Source organism: Spodoptera frugiperda, chromosome 19, assembly GCF_023101765.2.
Source record: "Spodoptera frugiperda isolate SF20-4 chromosome 19, AGI-APGP_CSIRO_Sfru_2.0, whole genome shotgun sequence".
Lineage (NCBI taxonomy): Eukaryota > Metazoa > Arthropoda > Insecta > Lepidoptera > Noctuidae > Spodoptera > Spodoptera frugiperda.
Window position 1 is genome coordinate 919,822 of NC_064230.1, and position 21,363 is coordinate 941,184.

The window sequence follows — 21,363 nt, forward strand, 5'->3', positions numbered from 1 at the left end:
GGTTTTAGTGTGGGAAAGCGATGCTTCGGCTCTAATGGGCCGGCTCGACCGGAGTGATACCAGGCCCCACAGAAAAACCGACGTGAAACAACGCTTGCGTTGTGTGAAGGAGGTTACCTGAGGCCCAATTGCCTTTCTTCCCAATCTTCCCTATCCCCGAATCCCCAACATCAATTTCTTAACCCTCAAAAGACCGGCAACGCACTAGTAACGCCTCTAGTGTTTCAAGCGTTCATGGGCGGCGGCGATTGCTTACCATCAGGTGATCCGTCTGCTCGTTTACCGACTTGTTTCATAAAAAAATTGTTTAAGTATATTATTTTACTTTTTTAATAAAACCATGTTAGGAACGCCATGATGAGTACTTATTATACCTATTTAGCAGAATGAATGAGGAAACTCGTACATTAACAAGTGGGCGTTGATTGATAAATATGTCGACAATTTACTCTATCACATTTCGCCTTTGTACGAAGGGGTAGATAGAATTATAAAGGCTAATCACATCTTTTCTAAGGCAAATGAACAGTACCCTTAGTATGAGTTTGCTTTACTGAATATAGTGTGTCGCGCACTGCCTCGTTAGCCGAGTGGTTGCAAGTGCGACTGCCGGGTTCGATTCCCGAGTCGGGCAAAGTACTGATGGGTTTTTTTCGGTTGTTCGAAAATTTCTCAGTAGTAGCACGGAGCCTGGAAATGTGCCCAGTATTATGGCAATAGGCTCACCACTTATTACATGGGACTTACAACATAAAATTGTGAAATGTGAGTGTACATTGGCATTATGTGCCATAATGTACACCTCTGCCTACCCCTTCGGGGACGCCTTTAGCGTGACGTTATAAAAAAAATATCGTAGCTATTGGCGTTCCATTCTCTCTGCCTACCCCCATGGGAGACTGGCGTGAGGTTATGTATGTATGTATAATTATACAAACGAGTAGATATGAAGCATCTGGTGCGAGTGAGCAGTGGCAGCGCTGCGGACTACTGCGGACACTCGTAGTAGCAAACTGAGGAGATTCTTAAGTGATTAAAAAAAAAAAACTTTGCCCCACATAAGGACTTGCTCCTGTGTCGTGGGTGCGTTTACAAACATACAAGTTCACATACACATGAAACCCAGACCCGAAACAACAATTTGTGAATTACACAAAGAGTTGCTCCGTGCGGGAATCGAACGCAAACTTGTGATAAAACAATCAACCATGTTTCTAAACATAGGTTTGGGTACTTAGTGTAGTAAATTATTTTGTTATCTAATATTAGCTTCTTCCAGCGGTTTTGTCCGTGTTCCCATGGGATAAAAAGTATTCTATCACCCAAGTCGAAGCAATACAGCTATCTATCGGGACAATGATTGCTGAATCTACAATCCCACATGTCGACAATCTCATGTGCATATCTAAGATATTTACTGGTTTTATATTTTATTCATACCTCTTTATTTATTTCTAAAAAAAATTCCGGACAACACGCGCCATGAGTTCTTATTAAGAGTTTTATAATTTCTAAACGAATCCTTAAACGTCAATATCTCATGACTCAGACGTCAAACAAACGTCAAAATAATATTTACAGACAAAAGCTCATTGTGAATCGAAACGAGCGCTTTGTTTAAAAAATAATTTAGTTATAATTAATAAGTGTTAATTGTAAAACTAAGATTATTATAATCATAAACTTAATATTAACAGTTATAACAAAAATCAAATTAATTGTGAATCATTACACATTGGGATTTTCCAAAGATTCCTTCGTCCGTATTCAGTGTGGGATTAAAAAAAAATCGCACGCCGTGATTTTTGTATTGATTTGAAAATAATTTGTTTATAAAAATGAGTAGATGTGATTTTAAAGTCGTGTTATTAGGGAGTGAACACGTAGGAAAGACTAGTTTGGTTCTCCGTTTCGTCAGTTGCAGATTTAATGCCGATATTCCGTATCAAAATGTAAGTAAAGTGCATAAATTATTTGTTTACATGTCAATAGACTATTACGCCTATTTTTTTGCACGATATGCACAGTCATGCGCCTATAAGGCCAATGTGAGACCTTCATACTTTAATTATGGAGTTATTTTAAAGATTTTAAATTGTTGTTATATGAATGAAACTAGTAAAATATAATATTTTACCGTAGTATTTTTTCATTCAAGTCGTAATTAGTTAGATAGAATTTTAGTTTTTGTGTAATTATAATACACAATTCACTAGCAACCCGCACCAGCTTCGCATGGGTGCAATGGTGATATATTATGTATGTATTATACATATAAACCTTCCTCTTGAATCACTCTATTTATTAAAAAAAACCGCATCAAAATCCATTGCATAGTTTTAAAGATTTAAGCGTACAAAGGGACATAGGGACAGAGAAAGTGACTTTGTTTTATACTATGTACTGAAGCCTAAAATTCACACACAATGTGTTTTATCTTAATTTTATCTCTTATCTTGTTACTAGATTTTCAGGGTAACCCAGGTACTGAGTGATATCTTAATTATATCAACAGTTACAAGGCTAATTGATCTGAGTGATATTTTTTGCGATAATAAAAAGGCATAATATTGGTGGGCTGATTTCAGTTTATTGAAAATTTCTTAGCAATAGTACTGAGTTTGGATTTGTACCTGGTATATGGTAGTAGACTCACCCCCTATTACATGGGACTTATAATACAAATGATTTTTAAAAAATGGGCGTACCTTGTACATTGTATAGTAGCATTACGTGCCGTAATGTGCACCTCTGCCTACACCTTCGGGGTTTAAAGATGTGACGAACTGTATTTATGACTTCTTGCAAGAGGCCGATGATATTGTACTGAAATGAATGAAAACAACTGATGTTTTAGTGAGCAGATAAATTGTGACATTGTCCTTCAATGTGCGTGATAAGTGCAAAACGATTGGTTTAAAAATACATTGTTTTTATCTATAGTACCTAGTTGTTGACAAGCAAGCAAAAGCGAGATTTAATAACTTTTCTCTTGTTTTTGAAACTATTTTATAATAATTATCGTGGGACATACTAAATTAACTAAAAATCACAGTTTACTCACATACATTAATGGAGAAAAGTTCTAGTTACTAGCTTTGAGTCACAGAGGGACTCTTCATCATGAGCAGCGTGCACAGACTACAACTAATAAAACTATACTTTTATAGGCGAAGCATTCCAATATTATCGAACTTGGCAGCCTTTCACATTTATGTTTTGGGTGGGATATACTATAGACTGCCTCGTTGGTCAAGTGGTAGCAAGTGTGACTGCCGGGCAAGAGGTCCGTGGTTCGTTTCCCGGATCAGGCAAAATATTGCTGGGCATTTTTCGATTTATTGAAAATTTCTCAGCAATAGTATAGAGTTTCGATTTGTGCCCAGTTTATGGCAATAGGCTCACCCCTATTACATGGGACTTATAACACAAACGGTGAAAAGTGGGTGTACCTTGTATAGCGGCATTATGTGCCATAATGTGCACATGTGCCTACCCCTTGTGGGATAAAAGACTAATTGACCTAATCAATAATTTTTGTGATTTTGAGTTAAATATACATTCTTCCAATAAAAATCCCATCAAAATCAGTCCAGACATTTTCAGATATTAGCCATAAAAAACAGACAGACAAAAATGATCAAAAGTGCCTTCCCGGTCTATAGTTAATAAATAATTTTGACTTTGACACATAATGACTTCTTGCAATAAGCTGACTGTATTGTACTGAAATGAATTAAAACAACTGATGTTTTAGTGAGCAGATAAATTGTGACATTGTCCTTCAATGTGCGTGATAAGTGCAAAACGATTGGTTTAAAAATACATTGTTTTTATCTATAGTACCTAGTTGTTGACAAGCAAGCGAGATTTTAGAACTTTTCTCTTGTTTTTTATTTTTGAAACTATTATTTTTATGATAACTATCGTGAGATATACTAAATGAATTAAAAATCATGGTTTAATTACTCACATACATTTATGGAGAAAAGGGCTACTAGTTTCGAGTCATTGAAGGATACTTCTTTATCATGAGCAGCATGCGCAAATTAATTCTGACGAAACTATTATTTTGTATTTTTTTTAAACGTATCCCCACACTAGGATTTTCTCCTGTGTCGTGGGTGCGTATACAGTTTTCGTTTAAGGTAATAGAAACGAGAGTGCGTTCGGCGCTCTGAGCGGGCTCGAATAAACCAACCAATCAGAGCGCCGAACGCGCTCTCGTTTCGATTACCTTAAACATAAACTCGTACTAAGGGTACAGATTTGTACTATTAGATATTTAATACCGGAAGCATTAAACACAACAGATTGTCTGTCTAACAATAACAATTAGTTATGAGTAATAATTGATAAAACGAATGATTCATTTTGCATAGTTAAATGGAATTCTGAAGTGGTTTACAGAGAATTGATAACACATATTGCGAAATATGAGATCTTACGTATTTTTTGATGGAGTAGGCGGACAAACGAGAAATAGAGACAAAGAGTGAGAGTGAAGTGAAATGAAGAAAATAGAGAGTGAGAAATGACTGAATATTTTTTTAAAGTTCTGTCTCGTAGGTCGCAAGTGCCTCGACTGTCCGGTCAAGGGTATCGGGTTCAAATTTTTCTCAGTAGTAGCACGTAGTCTGGAATCCTGTCCGGTATATGGCAATACGCTCACCTCCTATTACATAGCACTTATGACACAAATTATGAAAAGTGAGTGTACATTGTATAGCGACATTACGTGCCGTAATATGCACCTCTGCCACGGATACAAAAGGCGTGTCAATCTTTTAAAGTTTCTCTATCTCTTATTTTTCCAGACGGTCGGAGCAGCTTTCTGCGCTAAAACGATGCAATCGAATGGGAAGGATTTCAATGTTGGCATTTGGGACACGGCGGGAAGCGAAAGGTATTGTTTTTTTACACATTAGTCATAATAAACACTTTTTTTTTTAATGGAATAGGGGGAAAACGAGCAGACGGCTCCCGCAACTCCAGAGGAGAGGCTGGTGCGTTGCCGGCCTTTTAAGAAGGAATACGCTCTTTTTTTGAAGGTTTGAAGGTTGTATCGGTTCGGAAATACCGCCGATGACAGCTTATAACACAGTTTTGCTGTGTGAGGCAGAAAGTGTCGTGAGAAGCGCACATTAGTCATTAAGTATGGGAGAGCCATGCTTCGGCACGAATGAGCCGGCTCGACCAGAGTGATACCACGGCCGAGCAGAAAACCGACGTGAAACAACGTTTGCGTTATCTTTCGTCATGTGAGAGAGCACCCGAGGTCCAATTACTGAAATCTTCAACAATAATCTAATTTTTAACCCCCAAAAAACTGGCAACGCACTTTTAACGCATTTGGCGTTTCGGTATTTTATGGGTGGAACTGATTGCTTACCATCAGGTGATCCGTCATTTTGTTTAGCGGCTTATCTCATAAAATCTAAATAATTATATCTTACGATTTCCAGATACGAAGCGATGACAAAAATATACTACAGAGGTGCTCACGCAGCGATCATATGCTACGAGCCATCATCAGCGGCTTCCTGGACGAGGCTGAGGCACTGGCTTCAGGAACTGAGAGGAATTGAGGAAGTAAGCACTTTTGCCTTCATTTACTCTTTACCAGATATCTGGGCTATTGAGTTTTGAGGTGTTATAACAGGAATGTCGCAGCGCGACACAAAACCAGGAGTTTAGATGTTTTGCGCTCCCAAATTAATACTGATTTTGATATATCGAGTTTCTTAAATTAGTAAATTACACACACACACACAACTTCACGCCTTTTATCCCCGAAGGGGTAGGCAGAGGTGCACATTACGGCACGTAATGCCGCTGTAGCAATGTACACCCAAAAGGACATCAACCACTTTGTATGGCGTTTGGGCTTGAACATGAACATGAAAATATTGTACTATTTTTTACTTTATTGAGCGGCTTACAGTACAAAGAAAACGTATAGATAAGAAACTTTGTATCAAATTAATAATTAAACATAATATATGAAAAAACTTCAACACTTTAAAATAAATCGTTTATTTGTGAAACTATTCATTTTCATAATGTTAACAAAACATTTTCTAGAAACTGAGCTGGTGTAGTTACATTTTCATGCCTTGCCCAACTTAAATACCATATCACAGACATGATATGAGCGCAGCAACCACTTACACTTACTTACTTGATGACTTACCACTTGTGGTGCGATCCATTGCAGTATAACTCGCTGCACTTCCACAAGATTAACATTGTGTCTTCTCCTGTGAGTGATTTCAGTTCCACAATTGACACAATATATAGATTCACTAGGCAAAATCGGAAAGTCCAAGTTTACGGGGTCGTCGTCATGTAAAGCGGCTTCGTTGCCAGGGTTAACGTTTGAGCGGGTACTGAGTCCAAGAGTGAGCCGGGGTCATCGGATAGAAAATCACCAGAATCCAATTTGAATAGCACAGTCGTCAAAAATAGCCAAAATCGAAATAATATTCACAATATAATACGAAAAAGAACTGTCACAAAACTGTTGTCATGGCAGTGTCACCAATAATAACAATAATCAATTACAAAACTGTTTTTATTCTTATTTAATATTATTTATATTTACACTCCCGAATAGAAATCAAAATTCATTAAATATTATTATTAAATTATTTGTGAACTTCTTTTTTCTCAATACAGCTGTTCAAAACTCTAGCCCATTTTGGTTGATGTCCTTTGTAAATTAAAATTGTATAAAAAGCCTCTGATACATAGTTGTACTACTACATAGCTTGGCTCCTATTAATCGTAGCGTGATGTTTTATAACCTTCCTCGATAAATGGACTATCCAACACATAAACATTTGTCTGCACGGTGGGCGCGGTTGGCTAGGCAACTGGCCGCCGTGTAACGTGTTGCAAGTTCGATTCCCGCACGGAACAACTCTTTGTGTGATCCACAAATTGTTATTCCGGGTTTGGGTGTCATGTGTATGTGAAATTGTATGTTTGTAAATGCACACACGACACAGGAGAAAATTCTAGTGTAGGGCAACGCTTAATATTAAAAATAGAATTATTTAATTCGGACCAGTAGTTTCAGAGTTTAGCGAGTTTGGTGAGTCCATCCAATGTAACAAGTACAAAATAATTTCCAGAACTGCAAAGTATACCTATGTGGCACTAAGAAGGACCTTCTAGACAACGGGTTCGTCGCGAGGGAAGTCCCAGAGGACACGGTGGCAGCTTACTCGCAGGGACTCTGCGGACATTACCTTACTTCTAGCAAAACTGGGGAGAATGTTGGTAAGTGCATTTTAGACCATCATCAATAACAGCTCACGCATTTTTTTTAAGGGGGAAAATCATCCTATGGCTTCTCCCCTCTTGGGTGAGGCTAGAGGGAGTGTCAGACTCTTACTTAAAAACCACCCCGTTCCTACTGCTGCGTAATCCGCAGCTCCGGAAATAATATCCCTATGTGCAATTAATGAGATTATTACACATTTAAATTGAATACTTTAATTGAGTACTTCGGACGCAGCAGGCGATAATTATTAAATCGGGGATGAAGTTGTTTGAACGTTTTTTTATGGTATAAGCCAGTAAACGAGCCGACGGATCACCTAATGGTAAGCAATCGCCGCCGCCCATGGACACCCGAAACACCAGGGGCGTTATAAGTGCGTTGCTGGCCTTTTGGGGTTAGAAATTTAAGGGTTGTTGGGAAATCGGGGATTGGAAAGATTGGGAAGGGGGGTAATTGGGCCTCCGGTAACCTCACTCACACAACGAAACACAACGCAAGCGTTGTTTCACGTCGGTTTTCTGTGAGGCCGTGATATCACTCCGGTCGAGCCCAAGTTTTCGTATTTATGACTTCTTAACACCATTCTTTTTTATTTTTCAGACGAATTATTTCAGAAAATAGTAGACGACTGTGCAGCTGATGTGCGGCTAATGAAGGATGTTGAAGATATGAGGCTGCAGCTTCAGAAAGACGAGGCGGCTTACAAGGCGAAGAACAAAGACTACTGCTACTGCTGAGTAGACTAAAAGACTGAGAAGACCGCGGTGAAAATGTCTCAAAAGTACCCAAAAAAGTAGAAATATTGCATGGTCACAAAATTGGGATGATGACGGGGTATGAAAATTAAACATCTATTTAGTCCGTCAGTTAGGTAATGAAAAAATATTAGACACGTATTTTTTTATTTTGTCATTTGAGATAACAATACTTAGATGAAACGAATCAAAGTTTAGGAGTGGGAGCAAATACGCCATTTCTACGTATAAAATGTACCTAGAAGTGACGTTACGCGATATTTCAAATCGATATATCTTCGAAAGTATTTGTTTCCGTAAGAAAATAAAAAATACGTGTCTAATGCTTTAAAATAATCTACAAGACGGACTTTGAAATAAAAATTAGTCATCTACCCTATTAGCACAGTAGACGAGAAGACTAATAGACCGAAAGACCAATGCACTGAAAAGACCAACCATTTTTGTTAATAAATGGCGTTTGGTCTATTCAATGAAGTATTCCAAAAGACTACCTATCTAAATATACATGTATAACTCAAAGGTGACTGACTGACTGACATAGTGATCTATCAATGCACAGCCCAAACCACTGGACGGATCGGGCTGAAATTTCGCATGCAGGTAGATGTTATGACGTAGGCATCCGCTAAGAAAGCATTTTGATCAATTCTACCCCCAAGGGGATAAAATAGGGGATGAAAGTTTGTATGAAACTTTGCTAATTTTAAACCGATCGGGCTGAGACTTTGCATGCATAAAGCTACTATGACGTAGGCATCTCTTAAGAAAGGATTTTTATAAATTCCATTAAAAATAATAGTTCTACCTAGTATTTTTATATAGGGTGACAGGTAATTAGTAAAGGTTTTTAAACTGGCATGGTCACTAACACTAGAATTGGAACTTAAAACGGGATATTTACCATGTTGCTACAGTTTATCCGTGATCATGGAGCTTGCAACAGTGCCGAAATATCGAAAACTCATAAAAATTTAAAAACATGGTAAATATTTTTTTTTTTTTATATTGAATGGGCCGACGTTTGGCCGCTATCTCGCCTGATGGTAAGTGATGATGCGGCCTACGGTGGAGCACGTCTGCCCATAAGCAACCTATTCACTCGGGCTTTGAAGACACCCAGGTTGTACCCATCAGGAAACACAGACTCCGGCAAGGAGTTCCACTCCCTAGCAGTTCGCACAAGGAAGCTTGAAGCGAAGCGCTTCGTGCGAGTGGGTGGGATATCCACCATGAAACGGTGACGCCTCGCCGATTGTCTTGTGGTTCGTTGATGGAAAGGACTAGGGGGAATCAAGTTGTGCAGTTCCCCTGCACACTCTCCGAAATGTATCCGGTAAAAAACGGAAAGGCTTGCGACCTTGCGCCTGTGTTCAAGGCTTTGAAGCCGGGCCTCCACAAGCGCATCATCATTGATGAGCTTCTTGGCACGCCTTTCAATGCGCTCGAGCGCATCCAACTGGTGTCTAGCCGAGCCGTCCCAAAGGTGAGAACAGTACTCCATACATGACCGAACCTGCGCCTGGTACAGGCTCAGTAGTTGTTTCGGTGTGAAGTACCGTCTCACCTTCGAGAGGATACCCAACTTCCTACCAGCCAGATGCGCCTTCGACTCTATATAAGAACCGAAGTTTAGCGTTGGCGATAGAGTTACGCCCAGAAGCTCAAGATGATCCGATATTGGAACGGATACATTTCGGAAAGTAGGAGATAAGAAAGTAGAAATATCCCGTTTTAAGTTCCAGTTCTAGAATTAGTGAAGGATATTTAAACACGTGATTGTAGGTAGGTCTTTTGGAACATTACGCGCGCGTTTTAATGAAATTTTGTTGTTTTGATATTGTGATAAAAATAAAACTAATGACTATACAAAAAAGTTTCTTCGGGAAAGTTGTTTGTAATCATGAGTACAATCACGTGTTTAAATATCGTTCACTAATTACCAGTCACCCTATATTTGTCAAAAGACTAGTAGACAGAAAAGACCACCGCCTATTTTTTGTTTAAATAAAAATTATGGTGTTTGGAAAGTCCTAAGTCAAGCAGTGGCTGCCATTAGGAATTAAAAGACGAAGCCTAAAATAACTATTTCAATGTGATTTTAAACCTTATTTAAACTAAGATAACGACTAAAATGCTAGCTTCCAAAATTCATTTATAAGTAGGTGTTGATCAAGCGAAAATGTACACTATTTTCAGTAGTGTAAAGAGCAAAATAGGATACACAATGTAGTTAGCTAGATATTTTTATTTAGATAGGGCTGGTTCCATAATGAGCTTTTGTGATTGGCTAATTAATATGACTTTAAGATACATTAGCATCCGGAGCTGCGGACTACCTAGCTGGTTACCGGGGCTCCGGCTCGAAAAGCAGGAGTAGGAACGGGGTGGTTTTTAGTCAGTAAGAGTCTGACACTCCCTCTCGCCTCGCCCAAGACGGGAGAAGTCATTAGATGATTTTCCCCCATTAAAAACAATCTACATTAGCACTGGTTTTGTATATTTTATAATAACTATCTTGAGACATACTAAATTAACTAAAAATCACGGTTTCACGTCGCCGCGTCTGCGCACGCTGCTCATGATGAAGAGTCCCTCTGTGACTCGAAACTAGTAGAGCTTTTCTCCATTAATATACGTGAGTAAACTGTGATTTTTAATTAATTTAGTATGTCTCACGATAGTTATTATAAAATATAATATTAAGTTGTATTTATTTTAATTTTAAGTTAATGTAACTGTATTCTTTATATTGCTCGGTTTGTTTTGTATGTCCGGGTCGGGCACAGTATCACTGGGCTTTTTTCGGTATTTCGAAAATTTCTCAGTAGCAGCACGGAGTCTGGAATTGTGCCCAGTATATGGCAATAGACTCACCCCCTATTACATGGGATTCATGTTATGTAGGCGAGCCTGATATATATTAGGCATAATTCCATACACCGTGCTATTACTGAAAAAATCTCGAAAATCTAAAAATAATAATAATTAATACATACTTTGCCCGACCTGGGAATCGAACCCAAGACCTCTCGATCAACGAGGTAGTAAAAGCATAATTTTATTTACATTCTAATAATTTAAAGTTATTTGAAATCCAAGAACCCAATAAATACTAAATTAATTTGCCATGGAATTGATCCTTAGATCTCACGTAAGCCTACCGCACTTGTAACCACTCAACCATGAGGCAGTTATGTATTAGAGGCTGCTAACTTAGCTTTAAGATTAAACTAATATGTTATAAAATGTTTTTGTAATGTCTGACTTAAGTCAAAAGTCAAAGTCAAAATCATTCATTTCAATAAAAACAATATTTTTAAAAGAAAAAAATTATATAAGTTTGTAAGTGTGGGCTCACTATGCTTTGGCACTGCTCACAGAAAACCAACGCCTGAGTTGCGTTTCGTTGTGTGAGTGAGGTTATCGGAGGCCCAATTACCTCCCTTTAGAATTCCTGATTCTCCAACAACCTGAGCCTCCTCTACTTAAGAGGGTTTGCCATAATTTCCGCAGACAGGTGGGTTTTAGATCGCAGTGTAAAAGGACATATATTATAGTGACATAGTCAGATCTTGAGACCCCAGTAGAGTGCAGTAGTTACAGCTGTGTACAGTCTGTCTCTCTCAGTCACCAGAAACGTAAGAGCTTTTATTTGTAACTAGCAACCCGCCCCAGCTTCGCATGGGTGCAATATATTATGCATGTATTATACATATAAACCTTCCTCTTGAATCACTCTATCTATTAAAAAAACCGCTTCAAAATCCGTTGCGTAGTTTTAAAAATTTAAGCATACAAAGGGACATAGGGACAGTGAAAGCGACTTTGTTTTATACTATGTAGTGATGATTTTGACTTTGACTTTTGATTCCCTGTATATTATTTCATTGACGAAAACATGTATTGTATAGTTTTGTAAGATGTGAAAATAAAAAGCTTTATATTTGTGTAATATTGTGTTTTTTTTACCCAAGTAAAATATATTTGACAGGGGATGTATGTTTATGCAGAATGGTGGATTGTCATTAGCTTACAAGAAAGCAACACAGATGGCACTGTTATAAAGTTTCAAGAATTAAAATGTAGATGTCGCTAGCAGTCGTTTTGAAGTTTTTACTCTACGTTCCTAGATGACAGTTTACAAGAAAGCAACACAGATGGCACTGTTATAAAGTTTCAAGAATTAAAACATAGATGTCGCCAATAGTCGTTTTGAAGTTTTCACTCTACGTTCCTAGATGGCGGTTTTGTGTACAAGTTGGACAGATGCAGAAAGATTACAATGTTTTGGAGGTAGTGTTGTGTTTGAAGATTACAATAGTGAATTTATGAATGAGAGATTTTGAGTAGGTATATTTTTTTTCATACGATAAAATCTACGTATTAGTTTGTTATGAAGGAGCTATCTCTTTCACTGTCTCTGTCGCTTCGTCAATGAAAACAATTGCAGCGACGCATCGTGCGTATTTGTGAACCACTTTATGCAGAGTAGAGTCAATGTTTATTTAACTTCTTTATGTTCTCAAATTGAATTAACTGGTCCAGGGTACGAAATTTCTTCACTATTGTAATCTTCAAACACAACACTATCTCTCATTAAAGCCGTGGCAGATACTTTTAGAACAACTTATACATATTATATCATTATACTTGCCACTTCAGCCAACAAAAGTCTACACTAAAGGTAAACAATAGTAGGATATGACTTCGTTACAAAGTCAAAACATTTATTTTATGACATCACGCCTTTTATCCCCGAAGGGGTAGGCAGAGGTGCACATTATGACACGTAATGCCACTGTACAATGTACACCCACTTTTCACAATTTATGTTATAAGTCCCATGTAATAGGGGGTAAGCCTATTGCCATATACAGCACAATTCCAGACTCCGTGCTATTACTGAGAAATTTTCGAAAAACCCAGCAATACTTCGCCCGACCCGGGAATTGAACCCGAGACCCCTAACCAGTCGCACTTGCAACCACTTGACCAACGAAGCAGTCTTGACTGTGAATGTTTAAGGTAAAAAAAGAGTAGGACAAAGCAAAATGAAACATCAATCGTATTATTATTTATATATTTCGCATTGTATCATATAATTACGTTAACTCTAGGTTCATATGTAGTTCTATAGCTTAGGTTAGGTACCGAGTATATCATCTTAGTTTAATGTACATTGCGCCACAGTCGCGGCCTCTGGCGTCGCATGAAGACAAATCAATTGGAAAACTGTTTTAAATAACAAAACTGTAGCGGAGAAATACTTTCTTTTATACATTGATATTCTTTCAAGCATCTTAATCGGTTTGACTTTGACTTTTGATTTTGACTTTTGACGTTTGACTTTGACTTTGAGCTTTGATTTTGACGTTGACTTCAGACGTTTTGATTTAGACTGTAACATGTAGTGGCAAATGTGTGGAAAGACGCTATTGGCATTCTGATGTGTCAATAGTATTGTATATTATTGAGAAAATATAGGGATAAGGCCTACTGAGAAATTTTCTTAAAGCCCAGCAATACTTCGCCCGACTCGGGAATTGAACCCGATACCCCTTGTCTAGCAGTCGCACTTACAACCACTCGAACAACGAAGCAGTCTTGACATTGACTGTTTAAGGTAAAAAAAGAATGGGACAAAGCAAAATGAAACATCAATCGTATTATTATTTATATATTTCGCATTGTATCATATAATTACGTTAACTCTAGGTTCATATGTAGTTCTATAGCTTAGGTTAGGTACCGAGTATATCATCTTAGTTTAATGTACATTGCGCCACAGTCGCGGCCTCTGGCGTCACATGAAGACAAATCAATTGGAAAACTGTTTTAAATAACAAAACTGTGGCGGAGAAATACTTTTTTTATACATTAATTTTTTCCTAGATCAATTTGACTTTGACTTTTGACTTTGACTTTGACTTTGATCTTGACTGTTTACTTTAAAGATAAAGATATTTTTATTTGCATTAACATGAGTGATATTACACATAGGAAATACATACGCGGTAGGATAGGTACATGAGCTACATGTTATGCCGTCTAGGCGTACAAATATCTATAATTCGATCTTGACTTTTGACTTTGACCTTTGACTTTGACGTTGACTTAGACTGTAACATATAGAGGCAAATTGTGTGGAAAGATGCCATTTGCATTTTGAAGTGTCAAGAGTTTTGTATATTACGGGGTCAATATAGAGATAATCCCTTATCCAGTAGTCGCATTTGCAACCACTTGATCAACGAAGCAGTCTTGACATTGACTGTGTAAGGTAAAAAAAGGTTGGGACAAACCAAAATGAAACATCAATCGTATTATTATTTATATATTTCGCATTGTATCATATAATTACGTTACCTCTAGGTTCATATGTAGTTCTATAGCTTAGGTTAGGTACCGAGTATATCATCTTAGTTTAATGTACATTGCGCCACAGTCGCGGCCTCTGGCGTCACATGAAGACAAATCAATTGGAAAACTGTTTTAAATAACAAAACTGTGGCGGAGAAATACTTTTTTTTACATTGATTATCTTTGTTGAGACCACCGTCTTCAACATCGCCGCGCGCCGGCGGGAGTGAACGAGAGGAGCGGGGAAAGGGGCGACGGCCGCCCGCCCGGCTCACCGCGCGCCCGCCACCCGCTAGTCAGCTGTTAACTCACGAGACGAACATCCGCGCTCGCGCATCCTAAACCCTATTTGTTATTATTTCGTTCCGTAGACGCGACAAGTAATACCTTTGTTACAACCCTTTTTATTCGCAATACAAGTTATAAATACAGTCCACTCGAGTTTTACTGCCTTCTTCGTTGAACCAGCCACGGCACACCCCAACATATGGTCCTTCTACCGTCTTACGAAGAAACAAGATCGAAGAACAAAGGAGCTGTACAGTGGGTTCAAGTCGTCTTCACCTGAGATTATCTGCTCGCTTGGATTTCTTGAAGCTTTCGTCGTTAGGGACGTCTCCAATCACACGGGAACAAAGTACCGTCCTTGTTGATTGGTGCCCAGATTCGAAGACTGATCCAGGAGAAGAACTCTCAGGACTGCGGGACAGGAAGATCTTCATCGATATCAAGCATACAACTATAAATTGTCGTCGTGTCTTGAGGATACTTGAAAAACTCCACGTCACAATCATCATCAGTGGTTTGCAACAAAAATCGTGAGATCGTTCCAAATTATTCCTTCATTTATCATTGCATATCCATTCAACACCATAATCATCCCATACGCTTCATCACCTTGTCTAACCATCATTTCATTAACTTCATTTTAAATTTATTCATTTCTATAATATTGCAAGTCATTCGAAAACTGCAAGTCATTCTCAATAGATTAGTCATTCATCTTGTATTTAGTGCTGTTCATCTCTTCATACATTCATAAGTAGCTTAGGCAGTCATTTCCATTATCATATTTCATTTCATTTAATTGTTTTTTTTTTTCCAGCAACTTAAATTATAAGCATATTTTTGCAAACTTCACACAGCTAAACGCCTGCTGAGATATTCCTAGCAACCTATCACATAAATAGAAATTGCTTCTAAATTGATTTTAGGCGAACTGCAGCTTAATAAACTTGCTTATAACTTTTTATCTTACCCTACATATTTTTGTAAAAAATATTTTTGTATTTTTTCTTTTGCTTTTCTTATAATTTTATTATCTTTGCATAATGACAGATGCTAAAAGCCTAATTAAGAAACGAGCTTCAGTTAAAGCTAAGCTTACACAATTTGCATCCTTCTTAAATCTATCTCAATCCTGTAAGCAACTTAGCGATACGCAAACAGTTGAGGTTGAATACCGTCTTAACATATTTGAAAATTTATATGAAAAATACGATGCATTACAGTGTGACTTGGAGACACTCGCGGACGATCCCAGCGAGCAATATGCGGAGCGGGAGGAGTTTGAGAAGCAATATTACAGCTTGGTGGCTACCGCCCGGCAGCTGATCAGCGCCACCCGCAGTAAGCAGGCAGGAGATTCGTCGTCCGAGGTGGGGTCTTGTGCTGGTCACACACATACACATAACTCTATACGTCTACCAAAAATTGATCTACCTAAGTTTTCGGGCAGCTATCATGATTGGCTAGAGTTTAGGGACACATTCATTTCAATAATCCATAGCAATAATAACATAAGTAAAATCAATAAACTACATTATCTTCGCGCTTCTTTAAAAGATAGTGCTTCTCTTGTCGTAGACAATTTAGATTTCAGTGCGGAGAACTACGATGCTGCCTGGAGGTTACTTTGTGACAGGTATGACAATAAGAGATTACTTGTCAATAATCATGTGCAAGCTCTCTTTAATGTAAACCCTATCTCTAAAGAGTCAAGTAAGTCGTTACGCCTTATTATTGATACAACGAACAAAAATCTTAGAGCCTTATCTACACTTGGGCAACCAGTTCAACACTGGGATACGCTTATAATTTATATTATGGCTAGTAAATTAGATCAGGTGACAAATCGTGAGTGGGAGGAGCATAGAAACTCTCTGACTGAACCTCCAACATTAAATATTTTTATTAACTTCCTCAGCAACAGATCAGATTTATTAGAAACACTTGAGGAGTCGAAGTCCATCAAAACAAGAGGCGAGGGTCACAGCGACAACAATAAATCTAATAAAAGTTTTCTGGCCACTACTGATAAACCTAAATATAAGCCTTTATTCTGTCCAATGTGTAAACAGGATCATCATGTATTCACTTGTGAAACATTCAAATCACTTCCAGTGGAGGTTCGTAACAAAAGGGTTCATGGTTTTAATGTATGTCTCAACTGTCTGCGACCAGGCCATGATGCTAATAAGTGCAAGTTAGGACATTGCAAATATTGCAATAAAAAGCACAATACATTGCTGCACGTTCATAGTGATAGTGAGCTCTCAAACACTCAAAATGTCGTCTTGTCAGCTAATCATTCTGCTTCATCTCGCATAATTCTACTTTCCACAGCGCTCGTGCAGGTGACGGACACAAAGGGCAACTGTCACACTGCTCGAGTCTTGCTGGACAACGGGAGCACGGCCAACTTCGTGTCCAGCGACTTAGTCCGTAAGCTTCAAATTTCTATCTACAATGCCAAGTCTAAGGTGGTAGGTATAAATTATCAATCTTCTAGTTGCTCGCAAGGTTGTTCGATTGCCTTAAAGTCACTCAATAGTGATTATAAAATCAATATCGAGTGTTTTGTCTTACCGAAAGTATCATCGTACATACCGAACACATTTGTTGATACGAGCAACATACACATACCTTCTACCATTCGTCTTGCCGACCCTCAATACTACATTCCGTCTTCGATCGACATCTTAGTCGGCGCGGAGGTATTTTGGAAGATCATAGGCGCGAATCGGGTCACATTAGGTAAAGACAAGCCTTCTTTGTTCGAATCAAAGTTAGGCTGGCTTATTTCTGGCGCTTTAATTCAATCGAATTCCACTTCTCAGGTGTGTATGCATATTGACAACCTTCAGTCAGACTTATCACGCTTTTGGGAGTTGGATTCGGTAGATACAAAGCATAAGTTTACTTCAGAGGAACGAGCTTGCGAGCAACTTTTCGTAGATACCACTGGCCGCAACCCTGATGGTCGGTTTGTGGTAAACATCCCTCTCAAAGAGTCTCCTCACGTTTTAGGTGACTCATATGCAATGGCTAAGCGTAGATTTCTTTCACTTGAAAGACGTTTAGCCAGAGATCCTCATTTCAAAAAATTGTACGTTGATTTTATGAATGAGTACATACAATTGGGTCACATGTCTGTAAGCAATAGTCAAACACCTAACTGTAGCCCGCCTCATTTTCTACCTCATCACGGCGTTTTGAAAGAGTCAAGCTCAACTACGAAACTGCGAGTAGTATTTGATGCTTCGGCTGTCACCACGTCGGGCAAGTCACTCAACGCTATCCAAATGGTCGGTCCAACTTTGCAAGATGATCTCCTGTCGATCCTGCTTCGATTTCGTCAGCATAAAGTCGTCGTCAGTGCAGACATCGAAAAGATGTACCGACAGACTATGGTTAGTGAAGTGCATAGACCGTTACAACAAATTTTGTGGCGAGCGGAACCAGATCATATATTGACAGCTTACACTCTGAATACAGTCACGTATGGTACTGCATCGGCGCCATTCTTGGCAACTAGATGTTTAATTGAATTGTCTAAGGAGAGCTCTGACCCAGCAATAGTTTATACCATAGCGCATGACTTTTATGTGGATGACTATTTGTCAGGTGGTTCTTCTGTTCCAGAAACGATAGAGAAGTGTCGTCAAGTCGTGGACATTTTGCAATCTGCAAAATACAACCTTCGCAAGTGGCAGTCCAACTCAAGAGAAGTGTTGCAGGCTCTTTGCAATGATCCCACTGGCTCAGATTTAGTTAACCTCAGTGACGATAGTCATATGTCCAAAACGTTGGGACTTAACTGGAGATGTTCGACTGACACATTCACCTTTTCAATAAATTTGTCTTCCACTGAAAGAACTACAAAGCGTCAAGTCCTATCGGTCATTGCCCAAATCTTTGATCCAATTGGCTTAGTGGTTCCTTGCATTGTAGAGGCCAAAATAATTATACAACAGCTTTGGCTTTCTAAATGCTCTTGGGATGAACCTATACCTAAAGATATTTATACTATTTGGAGTGCGTTTCAAACCACTCTCCCTCTTCTCAACAACATTGACATACCCCGATGGATTTCATGTGAGTCGCCGTCTACTGTTCAGCTTCATATTTTCACTGACGCATCTGAGAAGGCATATGGTGCTTGTGTATATGTGCGCAGTCAAACGAGGAATGGAGAGGTCAGCGTGCATCTTCTCACTGCAAAGAGTAGAGTTGCTCCTATTAAGCCGACGACTATACCTAGGCTCGAACTATGCGCTGCATTACTTGGCACACGGCTGTATCTCAAGGTTCGTCAATCGCTGACCTTGCATATTGATGAAGCAGTATTTTGGTGTGACTCAACCATTGTCCTGGGTTGGCTATCTACATCACCAATTCAACTTAAAGCCTTTGTTCGTCATCGCGTTTCCGAGATTCAAGATTATGTTGGTGGTAGTACTTGGCGGTATGTACCTTCACTTGAAAACCCCGCAGACCTAGCTTCGCGCGGACTTAGAGCTGACAAATTGGTGTCTTCTTCTTTGTGGTGGTCAGGTCCTCAGTTTCTACACAAAGAATCTTCTTCATGGCCTTCATTTCCTGAGTCAAATTCAGGGGATAAGTCGTACCTAGTAGAGACAGTATTATCTCATCATGTTGATACTACGGTTACTGTTGACAACTGGTTTACTTTACTATGTAAACAGTATTCTAGTTTTATTAAACTACAGCGTGTGGTTGCATATCTCATGCGCTTCATAAATAAATGTAGAAAAAACTCTACAAGGTGTGGCTCACTTTCTAACACTGAGTTGACTATGTCATTACATTTCTTACTTAGACATAGTCAACAGGATTCCTTTCCTGAGGAATACAAGTTATTAATTTCCGATAAACAACTACCTTCTAAAAATAAATTATTGTCATTGTCTCCATTCCTAGATAAATCAAATGGTTTGATTCGAGTAGGGGGCGATTGGCTAATTCATTCTATGATTTCAACGTAAAACATCCAATTCTTTTATCAAGTTCACATATAATTTGCATTTTAATATTTAACATGTATCACCTGCGCCTTTTGCATGCTGGACCGCAACTTCTACTTGCCACGATTCGCCACCGATACTATCCTATAGGCGGTAGAAACCTAGCCAAAAAGGTTTCACAGCAATGTGTAAAATGCTGTAGGATCAAGGCTATGACTGTTCAACCTATCATGGGTAACCTTCCAGAGCAGCGTGTGCATTTAGAGTTCCCTTTCTTAGATACAGGGGTGGACTATGCTGGTCCTATCATGATAGCTGATCGCAAGGGTAGGGGCTGCAGACTCATTAAGTGTTTTATATGTGTGTTTGTGTGTTTAGCAACGAGAGCTGTTCACCTCGAGCTGGTGTCTGACCTCACGAAAGACGCTTTCTTGGCTGCTATGAATCGGTTTATTGCTCGCAGGGGGAAACCTCGTAACGTTTTTTCAGATAATGGCACTACATTCGTTGGCGCATTCAATGAACTGGCCAATCTTCTATCGCAAAACCTAGATTTCAATGATATCGACCCAGGTATCAACTTTTCCTTTATACCTGCATACACACCGCATATAGGTGGGTTGTGGGAATCGGCAGTCAAATCCACCAAGCATCACCTTAGACGTATCTTGGGTTTAACAAATTTAACCTTCGAAGAGATGGCCACATGCCTGATACAAGTTGAAGCCATCCTAAACTCGAGACCCTTAACTCCCTTGTCCAACGATCCAACAGACCTCGTCCCTCTTACTCCGGCCCACTTCCTCATTGGACGATCACTCATTATGTTGCCACATCCACAGATCCAGAACGAGAACATCACCAATTTGCAGCGGTTCCGTCGCATTGAATACCTGAAGCAGCACTTTTGGCACCGGTTTTCCCACGAATACATTTTGTGGCTTCAAGAGAAAACCAAGTGGCGCCGTTCTTCCGGGGAACTTAAGGAAGGGACACTTGTCGTAGTCAAGGATAAGGGGTCACCTCCTCTGCTGTGGTTACTAGGTCGAATCGTCCACGTCCTACCTGGCAGGGATGGAATCACTAGAGTCGCCGACATCCGCACACGTAAGGGTGTCATTCGGCGAGCCTTTAATACCATCTGCCCTCTTCCAGTCACTGCAGTTGAAGATCCTTCAACGGGGGGAGTATGTTGAGACCACCGTCTTCAACATCGCCGCGCGCCGGCGGGAGTGAACGAGAGGAGCGGGGAAAGGGGCGACGGCCGCCCGCCCGGCTCACCGCGCGCCCGCCACCCGCCAGTCAGCTGTTAACTCACCAGACGAACATCCGCGCTCGCGCATCCTAAACCCTTTTATTATTATTTCGTTCCGTAGACGCGACAAGTAATACCTTTGTTACAACCCTTTTTATTCGCAATACAAGTTATAAATACAGTCCACTCGAATTTTACTGCCTTCTTCGTTGAACCAGCCACGGCACACCCCAACAATCTTTCAAGCACTTTGATCGGTTTGACTTTGACTTTTGACCTTGACCTTTGACTTTGATGTTGACTTTGACCTTTGATTTTGACGTCGACTTCAGACGTTTTGATTTAGACTGTAACATGTAGTGGCAAATGTGTGGAAAGACGCTATTGGCATTCTGATGTGTCAATAGTATTGTATATTATTGAGAAAATATAGGG

The 21,363-nt window shown here is 39.3% G+C and overlaps 3 protein-coding genes and 1 long non-coding RNA gene across 7 annotated transcripts in view; 3 read left to right on the forward strand and 1 right to left on the reverse strand.

Moving 5' to 3' along the window:
* Positions 1–21,363, forward strand: part of LOC118281103 (protein suppressor of hairy wing-like) — a 196,883-nt gene that overhangs the window by 111,854 nt on the left and 63,666 nt on the right. The gene's annotated exons all lie outside the window — the stretch shown is intronic.
* LOC118281046 (ras-related protein Rab-24-like) lies at positions 1,566–8,807 on the forward strand. Its single transcript, XM_050700598.1, has 5 exons — positions 1,566–1,952; positions 4,818–4,906; positions 5,466–5,592; positions 7,137–7,284; positions 7,889–8,807. The coding sequence occupies exons 1-5, from the start codon at positions 1,839–1,841 to the stop codon at positions 8,023–8,025; spliced, it is 615 nt and encodes a 204-aa protein (XP_050556555.1). The 5' UTR covers positions 1,566–1,838; the 3' UTR covers positions 8,026–8,807.
* Positions 13,110–14,576, reverse strand: LOC126911771 (uncharacterized). Its single transcript, XR_007706291.1, has 2 exons — positions 14,413–14,576; positions 13,110–13,157 (listed from the first exon to the last, which is right to left on the reverse strand). It is a non-coding gene; the product is annotated as an uncharacterized LOC126911771 (long non-coding RNA).
* On the forward strand, positions 14,799–21,158 carry LOC126911755 (uncharacterized). 4 transcript variants are annotated; one of them, XM_050700571.1, is made up of 2 exons: positions 14,799–16,064; positions 20,829–21,158. In XM_050700571.1, the coding sequence occupies exons 1-2, from the start codon at positions 15,738–15,740 to the stop codon at positions 20,907–20,909; spliced, it is 408 nt and encodes a 135-aa protein (XP_050556528.1). In that variant the 5' UTR covers positions 14,799–15,737; the 3' UTR covers positions 20,910–21,158. The 4 variants fall into 4 exon arrangements, with proteins under 4 accessions (XP_050556528.1, XP_050556524.1, XP_050556527.1 ...); XM_050700567.1 differs by having other exon boundaries at positions 14,801–16,064; positions 20,516–21,033; XM_050700570.1 differs by lacking the exon at positions 14,799–16,064 and adding an exon at positions 16,071–17,130 and having other exon boundaries at positions 20,829–21,154.